Source organism: Carica papaya, chromosome 3 (genome assembly GCF_054855325.1).
Source record: "Carica papaya isolate Zhongbai chromosome 3, ASM5485532v1, whole genome shotgun sequence".
Classification (NCBI taxonomy): domain Eukaryota; kingdom Viridiplantae; phylum Streptophyta; class Magnoliopsida; order Brassicales; family Caricaceae; genus Carica; species Carica papaya.
The window spans coordinates 10,834,508-10,844,450 of record NC_142311.1 but is presented as its reverse complement, the minus strand read 5'-3'; the positions used below and the strand labels follow the sequence as shown (position 1 = coordinate 10,844,450).

The window sequence follows — 9,943 nt, the reverse complement described above, 5'->3', positions numbered from 1 at the left end:
ATGTATATAAGCATATACTTAATTATATTTTGGTGTATAATATTTTAAACCTAAGTATGATTTAAGCTTTGTATTTGCACAGCGTTGTCAGCATCGGCCAAAATTAATTAAATACAAAGACGCTGACATTTCAAATGTATTTAATCCCATCCCATCCAATGATGCTTGTTCTTATAATAATAATAATTAATAATAACAATAAGTTATGTTGGGGAAATGCACAAGTTGGTATATTAATTAGGATATATTTTTTTTAACAAATATAAACTTGCATCATTATCCAATTTGTCGATTACACCGAGATTTTTAATTTATAAAATTACCATTAATTAATAAAAAAAATATTGAGTGTTATAAGAATATAAATAATATCGTAAATATAATTTATTAAATAATATTATTAATTAAATCATGTTCTACCATTCCAATATCTTAAAAATTAAATTAATGAATTTTTTCTTGCCTTTAAGTTGTAAATAATTTGACATAACTTCTTCAGGAAAGAAAGGTGGAATGGCGAATTGGTATAATTACAGAGAGTCGAAGAAGAATATTTAATTATTTATTACATCATCGTACCTGATGTAAACAGTGTAAGTGAGAGTCATGTCCCTGCAAAAAAAAAAACTTGTTATTGAGAAGGTAAAAAAAAAAGGGAATAAACTAAAATTAAAATAAATAAAAATATATATATATATGTTATCTTTTACCAAATATCAATTTCTAATGCGTACGTATTTTAAAATTAGAATTTAATAATAATAATAGTTTGTGTGTAATTATAATTAAAGGCTCACATGCATATGAATATTTTGGGAGAGTCTCCGGGACACATGTGGTGGAGAGAAAAGAAACAAAAAAAAAATAAGAAGAGGATATTTTTTGCTTGCTTTTATCTTCATACCAATCCTATCCATCCTCGGTTTAACCTGAGCCTTTGATTCCCACTGCAAATCAACTCTGATGCTGACCTTCATTCAAATGTCTGCTCTCTTCCTATTCTTAACCACTCATCACTAAATTCAAAATACTATAAATGTTTATATATTAAATAATTTCGTGTTAACTCAACAAAAAACCAAAGTATTCTAAAACCCGTTTTACTAATAATTAAGCTTTTTAATTACGTAGATTGAGAATGTCTGAGAGACGATGAATGTGTATAAATAAATATGTTGGGGTCAGATGTCCGAGAAAAAGAAGGAAGGTTGGGAAAAGCCAAGAGTAAATCGATTAAATGGGAGATTTGAGAGCACATGAGGGTGATGGTGTTGTTGCTTTCCATGAATTTACACTGGATTGAAAACGATGTTAGATTCTCACCTGCCATGAAATTTCAAGTCGTAATCTGTTAGATTTTGTGAAATTTAACTGTTTCATCTTCTTCTTGGCCCAACCCACATTTGGTGGTGCATATTATTTTCTTTTGGGCTCAATAATATTTTTATTTCAGAGCTTGAACCCACTTGGTTTAATACAAAATAACACACACACTGGCCCATGTATTAACAAATTAAGGTGTATTTTTTAATATTAATTGTGTTTTTATTAACAGCTAATTGAAAAAATAATAATTTTATAAATTGAAAAATTACATTACAAAATAATTAACAGCTAATTGTAATTTAAATAATATATACAATTTTAAGCGAAATGAAAAGAATTCGTTCGATCAAATTTCTGGTATTTGTTAGTAACATTGATTGGAAGAGAAAAAGGACCAAAGAAACTAAAGCCACGGAATTGTGACTTGTTGAGAGGCTCTTTTCTCTGTTCTGAACTGGTTTTGCACCGAGATCGCTCTTTCGAGTTTCTGATCCTAATCCCCTTCCCAAAACGCATACCTTATGACCTATATTCCACGTATCAACCACGTTTGACCGGCCTCTCCTGCGAGAGCGAGACAGAGAAAATGTACCAGTGGAGGAAGTTCGAATTCTTCGAGGACAAGTATGGCGCTAAGTGCACGATTCCGGATGAGGTGAGAGGCAAGGTCGAGTGCTGCTCCAGCGGTAGGGGAAAGGTGGTGATCGGCTGCGATGACGGTACCGTCAGCCTGCTCGATCGGGGCCTCAAGTTCAATTTCGGTTTCCAAGCTCATTCCTCCTCCGTTTTGTTCCTCCAGCACCTCAAGGTGAGACCCGAGATAAGAGTTGTATTATGTTTCCATCGTCCTCGTGTTTGTCCCTCTTCATAGCAGAAGAAATTGAAACCTTCTACTGATTTTTTCTTTTGGTTTTCGCACGATAAATTGGTTGAGACCTGTAAATATTTCTTTTACTTGAGAAAACTTTGAGTCGATTGGGTTACAAGGACTCTTTGTATGCAAGCTGTAGCTTTTTAATTTTCTGTATTTTCTTTTTGTTCATGTTAGTTAATATTGAGAAATAGTAAAGAGCAGAATACAAAATACTTGGATTAGAGAATGGGAGAGACGATTTCTTATTTTTTTTAAAGACTCTGATTGAAAGTCATATCTAGAACAACTAAAGAATGTCTCTTCAGCATTTTTAAGCTGCCGTGAAGCTAGATCATAATCTGGAAATAAATTTTTTGCTTCCCTTGTGTTAATGAAACAGCAACGCAACTTCCTGGTAACTGTTGGAGAAGATGAACGGATATCACCGCAACAATCAGCTATGTGCCTGAAGGTTTTTGACCTTGATAAAATGCAGCCAGAAGGAACTAGCACAACGACTCCAGATTGCATTGGAATTTTGCGAATATTCACCAATCAGTTTCCTGAGGCAAAGGTAGCGTCGTAATACTCATGTTCTCTTTATCGGGTACATGATCCCTGGGTTACTTTCTCAGTATCTGGAGAAACACACTAATTTTTTTGCAATTGGCTTATTCATAACGTATGTCACACTAATTTAGACTTGTAATAAAAAAGGAGGGTATACCTGAGAAAGCAAGCAGAGGGAAGTGAGATTTCATTGTTCCCTTTGTTTTTGTCAAAAGTGTTGAAGAGGAAGTTGTAAATGGAAATTTTCATTGAGAATTTGTAGTGTTACACCTCTGTGCTATTTTGCTTTATCGGCCTTGGAAAGTTCTCTTTCATATCTGATCTATGTTGGGAGGAGATTTTGTTGGACGAATGTTCTACTAAAATTTCCCTCCTTTATCTTTCCTTTTCTTTTCTGAAAAATTTAGGCCAGAAAATGATTTTGATGAATGACTCTCTTCTGCAGATTACGTCATTTCTAGTGCTGGAGGAAGCTCCACCCATACTACTGATAGCAATTGGCTTAGATAATGGTTGCATTTACTGCATTAAAGGGGACATTGCAAGGGAGCGTATCACACGTTTCAAGCTTCAAGTGGATAATATCTCTGACAAAAACCAGTCCCCTGTTACTGGTCTAGGCTTCCGATTGGACGGTCAAGTTCTTCTATTATTTGCTGTAACTCCAAATTCTGTGGTCCTGTTCAACATGCATAATCAACCACCCAAGCGGCAAACCTTGGATCATATTGGATGTAATGTCAATAGTGTCACAATGAGTGATCGCTCGGTATGCAGTTCAAGTTGCCATTCAATTTTATGTTCTTAGTTGCTTCAGTAATTTTGGTTTTCTATTCTCTTGGAATGCTCTAACCATGTTTGAAGCTCTCCTCATATACCAGGAAAAAGATACTAACCATGCACTTTTTTACAGGAGTTGATAATTGGGCGTCCTGAGGCAGTTTATTTTTATGAAGTTGATGGCCGTGGTCCTTGTTGGGCATTTGAAGGAGAGAAGAAATTTCTGGGGTGGTTTCGTGGATATCTTTTATGTGTTATTGCTGATCAAAGAAATGGCAAGAATACTTTCAATATTTATGACCTGAAGAATCGCTTAATAGCCCACAGTCTAATCATCAAAGAAGTTTCTCACATGCTTTGTGAATGGGGTAATATAATACTAATAATGACTGATAAATCAGCATTGTGTATAGGTGAGAAGGATATGGAAAGCAAGTTAGATATGCTTTTCAAGAAAAATCTTTATACTGTAGCGATCAATCTGGTCCAAAGTCAGCAAGCTGATGCTGCTGCAACTGCGGAAGTATTGAGGAAGTATGGGGATCATCTATATAGTAAACAAGATTATGATGAAGCTATGGCTCAGTACATTAACACCATTGGTCATCTTGAACCTTCCTATGTGATACAGAAGTTTCTGGATGCACAAAGAATCTACAACCTCACAAATTACTTGGAAAATTTACACGAGAAAGGCCTTGCTTCCAAAGATCATACTACTCTTCTGTTAAACTGTTATACCAAATTGAAGGATGTTGAAAAGCTGAATATATTCATCAAAAGTGAGGATGGTATTGGAGAGCACAAGTTTGATGTGGAGACTGCTATTAGAGTTTGTCGTGCGGCTAATTACCATGAGCATGCAATGTATGTTGCTAAGAAGGCCGGGAGGCATGAGTGGTACTTAAAAATTCTACTCGAGGACCTTGGTAGTTATGATGAAGCCCTGCAATATATCTCAAGTCTTGAGCCAAGTCAAGCTGGGGTCACAGTGAAAGAGTATGGAAAAATTCTCATAGAGCACAAGCCGGTGGAGACAATTGATATACTCATGAGGCTTTGTACTGAAGATGGAGATTCTGCCAAACGAGGGACTTCAACTAGTTCATACTTATCTATGTTACCATCTCCCGTTGATTTTCTCAACATTTTCATCCATCATCCGCAGTCCCTTATGGACTTTCTCGAAAAGTATACCAATAAGGTGAAAGATTCACCTGCTCAAGTGGAAATTCACAACACACTCTTGGAGCTGTATCTGTCCAATGATCTGAACTTCCCATCAATTTCACAAGCTCAGAATGGTGTAGCTCTTGGTCTTAAAGCTAGGTCAGGAGCAGTTGCAATGTCAAAAGAAGAATCTAATGGCATAGCTGCTAATAACAAGGATTCATATAAAGAAAAGGACCAACTTGAAAGGCTCCAGAAGGGGCTGCACTTGCTTAAGAGTGCATGGCCATCTGACCTGGAACATCCACTTTATGATGTGGATCTTGCTATAATTCTCTGTGAAATGAATGCTTTCAGAGATGGGCTTCTATATCTCTATGAGAAGTTGAAACTGTATAAAGAGGTAATTGCTTGCTATATGCAGGCACATGATCATGAGGGACTGATTGCGTGCTGCAAAAGGCTAGGTGATTCAGGGAAGGGAGGAGATCCATCGCTTTGGGCAGATTTGCTTAAGTACTTTGGTGAACTTGGAGAAGATTGCTCCAAAGAAGTGAAAGAAGTTTTGACTTATGTCGAGAGGGAGGACATTTTGCCTCCTATTGTTGTTCTCCAGACATTGTCCAGGAATCCATGTCTCACGCTCTCTGTTATCAAGGACTACATTGCTCGGAAACTTGAACAGGAGTCAAAGTTGATCGAAGAGGACCGACGGGCGATAGATAAGTATCAGGTTGGTGCTCATATGCACTCTGTTTTTTTAAAGCATGCTGAAATAAGAGAGCTAGTGTTACAATTGTACTCGCAGTTATCTTTCCTATTTGGTTGAAGCTGAGATGCAATCAATATTCCATCTCATGAGCGATTTCTCTGCTGGAGTTAGCTTGTAATTGCATTTATATACATTGAAATGGGTCTCTATATTAATTTAAGAAACTGATATAAATATTCCCAAAGTCATAAATAACCGCGGATCATGGAAAGTTTTGAGATGATATATTATCTAAAAACCTTGTTGGCAGTTACTGGTAGAAATTGATCTGATCTATACGCAGTTTACTTCGTAAGTTTGGTATTAAGAAGTTGAACCATATGGAAGAAGTGGAAAACATAAATTTGGAAGTACTGGATAACCTTTATTCTACCATTAGCTGACATGGCTGCTAGCTTACTACCTTTAGTCTACCATTAGTCTACCATTAGCTGACATGTTTTTGGGAGGTTTATCGCTCTAGCCAGAAGGAAACATCTGCCTAAATCAATGTATGCTCAAGTGTCATTCTTAAGTTAAAAAGCCTCCAGTTGATAAGTCGAAATCAATGTAATTAGTTGCATCCTGAAATTTCACCTAGATGAGGGACAATACTTGCATTCAATCAATTGTGCATTGTTTGTTCAATGAGAAAAATGGGAGTATCATTTAACAAATATTTCTTTTGTATGTCATTGAACGAATCTCTTAATTATGCAGGAAGAAACATCAGCAATGAAGAAAGAAATTCAGGATCTCAGGACGAATGCCAGAATTTTTCAGCTGAGCAAGTGTACTGCTTGCACTTTCACCCTTGATCTCCCTGCTGTTCACTTTTTGTGTATGCACTCTTTCCATCAACGTTGCCTTGGTGACAATGAAAAAGAATGCCCTGAGTGTGCTCCTGAGTACAGATCAGTTCTTGAGAAGAAGAGAAACTTGGAGAATTCCAGAGATCAAGATCGGTTTTTCCAGCAAGTGAAAAGTTCTAAAGATGGATTCTCTGTGATTGCTGAGTATTTTGGGAAGGGAATCATCAGCAAAACTAGTCCTGGATCCACAGGCTCTCTTAGATCAGGAGGCACATCTTCTGGCAGTGGTTTCTGAGGCTTCTTGATTATGTTTGATTCTTCATAAGCACATGTGTTTACTGTTCATCTCATTGGAGACCAACTGGGTTCAGGAATTGCAATGATATTGATGCACCTGATGGTCTGATATCAAGCAAAGGGTTTCCCCAGTTAAGCTAGGCTGTTTCATCTTTGAAAATTGTTCAATTGAGAAAAGAAAACAAGATTTACTCAGCAGGTTTGTCTCAGTGTGCCTTTTCATGGTTGAATGTATTTATGTTTGTTTCTCTTATAAAAGAGCAGCAATGCCTTGGCAGAAGACTGTGAGCCACATTCAATTCAAGCTAATCGGTGATGTCATGGCATCTCTCTCTCTCTCTCTCCTGTTCTCTCTGATTGTGTATGTTCTGATAAATCATTCTCTTTCTTTCTAGATAACAAGTTAGTTGTATTTGAGAAACTTGGAAATTTTTGTACCATATGGTTTTTCTTGGGCATGGTTTTTATGAATACGAAATACATAACATTATTCTGTATTTTACAGTTATGCTGCTAATCTTTTTTCATTCAGTCTAGTCAGATCAAAGCATATAGATTGTGCGAGGCTTGTGAAGTTTCAGATCATCAGGTGTGTCTTGGTTCGTTTCTAATGTTTCAATTTCCAGCCTTTCATTTACGAACCACTTGTTGGCAGTGTCTAACTCATGTGATTAGGTTAGGCAGTTTTGAACATGTACTTCTCAATACACCACCAGACATGAAAATCAACAATAGAGGCTTTTCAAATTCTTACTACCAGACATGCCTAGTAAGTTGTAAGGTTTAGTTGCTGGGAAATGGTATCTGCCGCAGAAACTGGATAGTTCTCTTTAGCGCTTTATGATGTCTCTTCAGGTTGGATACCAAGATTTGTGGTGGTCTTTGCCTGTACCCAAGTTCCAGGTTGGAAGGCTACCAACCTCGCAAAACTAAAACAGTTAGCAAAATAAGAATGACAGAGCCATGGCTTTTACGGGCTCTTCCAATTTGGTCAGTAAATAATACAGATTTATCTTATATAATTATATTCTTTAGTGATTCCGTGCTACTTCTTATCAAATTACTTGCTGCACCATTAGTAAATAATAAAAATAAATACTTTTAAACTATAATTATCGAAAAACAAGGACCGAAAAAAGCAGATTCTTGATTCCAATTCCTGAATATGCTATGTAGAGTTATATTATTACATGAGGGACCCTCTATGTATTCCAATCTCGCCAACTCCTTTTTGTGCGTGTGTGGCTTGTCTATACATGGAAATGAGAAAGAATCCCGGCAAGCAACGGAGCTAGTAGTGTCAGGAAGCACTTGTATGATTGTTTCTTGGGTTTTAGCTCCTTGCACCCATTTGAAAATTTTTAACACTCTACTCTGAATCTTTGATTGACAACTTAGATTTGATCCCTTAACCGAAGCCTAATAAAGAGAGAATTCGTTGCTGTAAATAATATACACACATACACATACATATATACGTATGTATTTTATATATAAACTGATTAGTATTGACATAACAACTCAAAACTCAATTATGGGTTATGCCTCTGTTTACTATCCGACACACCTAAACCCACATCAAACTGAAACAACTATCTTGTCTTCTTCTTCTTCTCGGTTCTTGGGGGTACCCCATAACCCATGATTTATGTCGATCTTAATATTTTCTTATCTACAAACTTTTCTTTTAATTATTATTATCATGTAGCTACAAATATAGAGGACATATTAAGTAATTAGGAAGGTCTCTTCAAACTATGCTCAAATTAAGATAATAACTTAAATAATAATGTCATAGCTTTTTATGTGGTATGTAAAATCACGGGTTTTGAAATTTATGAAGTCCAATTAAAGAGTGAAATGAAAGAGGGAGATAAGAAATCAGCTTACCGTTTTATGAACAAACCAAAACTTATAGTGTGTGATGGTTTGATATTGAAATTTTAAAGGAAAATGATATCTTAATATCATTTTTGATTTATCAGTTAACAATTGAGAATATAAAATTATTATCGTAAAATTTAAAACGTGTAGAATTAATTTAATTAAAGCATCAAACGTGTAAACTATAATTACTTCTTATGTGTCAAATAATTAAACTTTTGTAATTAAATTAGAATAAACTTCAACCAAATGAAATAGAATATACGTTTACCGAATTTATTGAAATATACACTTTAATTTAATCATTACAAAATAAAATATTAATTTTATGTGAAGTTCCAATTATAAAATTTGATTTTTATTAATTTTTAATAAAATTAGAAATATAGTGCTTGGAGTTTCATTTGAAATTTATTTGAAGTAAAGCTTTATCATCTCGGAATTGAATTTTGTATGCTATCATCTTTAAGAAAATTTTATCATGACTTCTAACAAAATTTGTTTTCTCATGTATGAAAAAATATAAATTTGTACAAAAATTACCAAAAAAAAAAAAAACCAATAATTTGTTTTAAATTTAAATTCAAAATTTATAATCACATTATAAGAATAATTAACTATAAATAGTAAGACAAAATTTAAATGATTATTTAATGAAACTTGTGGTGATGCTTTTTCTCAAGAGTCGAATTAGTAATATTCCTTTAGAATCATACATGATAGTATTGAAGATTAGTGGATAGTAATTAAAGATTGATAATCAATAGTTAGATGAAGATTGATAGTTGTTATACTAAGACTATTAGACTATCATTTATTAAAATAACAAAAATAAAATTAGAAAATTATCATGGATCAAATAAATTTTTATAGATTGATAGATATACAATTTATATATATATATATATGTGATTAATATAATTTTTTTAATAAATAATATTTATCCGTAATTTAAAAAAGTTAAATTTATCAAATTAACAATTATAGTTGGTCACAATTGATAATAATTTTTCTTAAAATTTTTTGTTTTAAAAAAGAAAAAAAAAAAGACTTACAAAGGCCTTCTCGTGATGATTTATATAGTTTCGTAATAGAAAATTTCAATTCTTTTGTCTAAACTTCACTTATGCCACAAATTCATTTGAATTTGTTTAACTTCTATAAATATAGTAGATGATATTTTTGGAAACATAAAGAATATATATATATATATATATATTTAATTTTCTTTGGGTATGTATTATTTATTTGAATAGTGATAAAGTTGATTATATATGTGTGTGTGTGTATATATATATATATATATATATATATATAATACTTGTTTTTAGTTGAGAATGAAAGATGGGAATTGGTACCCAAATGAATTAAGTCAATAATGAAGGCATAAAAAATGGGAATCGTGGTCCATTATCAGGGTCGGAAACGACGCTAATCAACACATGCTGCACATGCACCTGCATGCTAATTCTGGTGCAATACATCAACTTCCATCCAATC

At 34.0% G+C, this 9,943-nt stretch overlaps 2 protein-coding genes across 5 annotated transcripts; both read left to right on the top strand.

The window, feature by feature from the left end:
* Positions 1–1,662: 1,662 nt before the first annotated feature.
* On the top strand, positions 1,663–7,056 carry VPS11 (vacuolar protein sorting 11). The gene is made up of 5 exons (XM_088215710.1): positions 1,663–2,134; positions 2,580–2,753; positions 3,195–3,518; positions 3,663–5,432; positions 6,171–7,056. The coding sequence occupies exons 1-5, from the start codon at positions 1,913–1,915 to the stop codon at positions 6,555–6,557; spliced, it is 2,877 nt and encodes a 958-aa protein (XP_088071836.1). The 5' UTR covers positions 1,663–1,912; the 3' UTR covers positions 6,558–7,056.
* LOC110806525 (uncharacterized) lies at positions 6,781–7,600 on the top strand. Of its 4 annotated transcripts, none has more exons than XM_088215712.1 (4): positions 6,781–6,920; positions 7,092–7,148; positions 7,244–7,328; positions 7,415–7,600. In XM_088215712.1, exons 1-4 carry the CDS (start codon positions 6,781–6,783, stop codon positions 7,490–7,492), a joined length of 360 nt encoding a protein of 119 aa, XP_088071838.1. In that variant the 3' UTR covers positions 7,493–7,600. The 4 variants fall into 4 exon arrangements, with proteins under 4 accessions (XP_088071838.1, XP_088071837.1, XP_021887110.1 ...); XM_088215711.1 differs by having other exon boundaries at positions 7,235–7,328; XM_022031418.2 differs by having other exon boundaries at positions 7,065–7,148.
* The last annotated feature ends 2,343 nt before the right edge of the window (positions 7,601–9,943 follow it).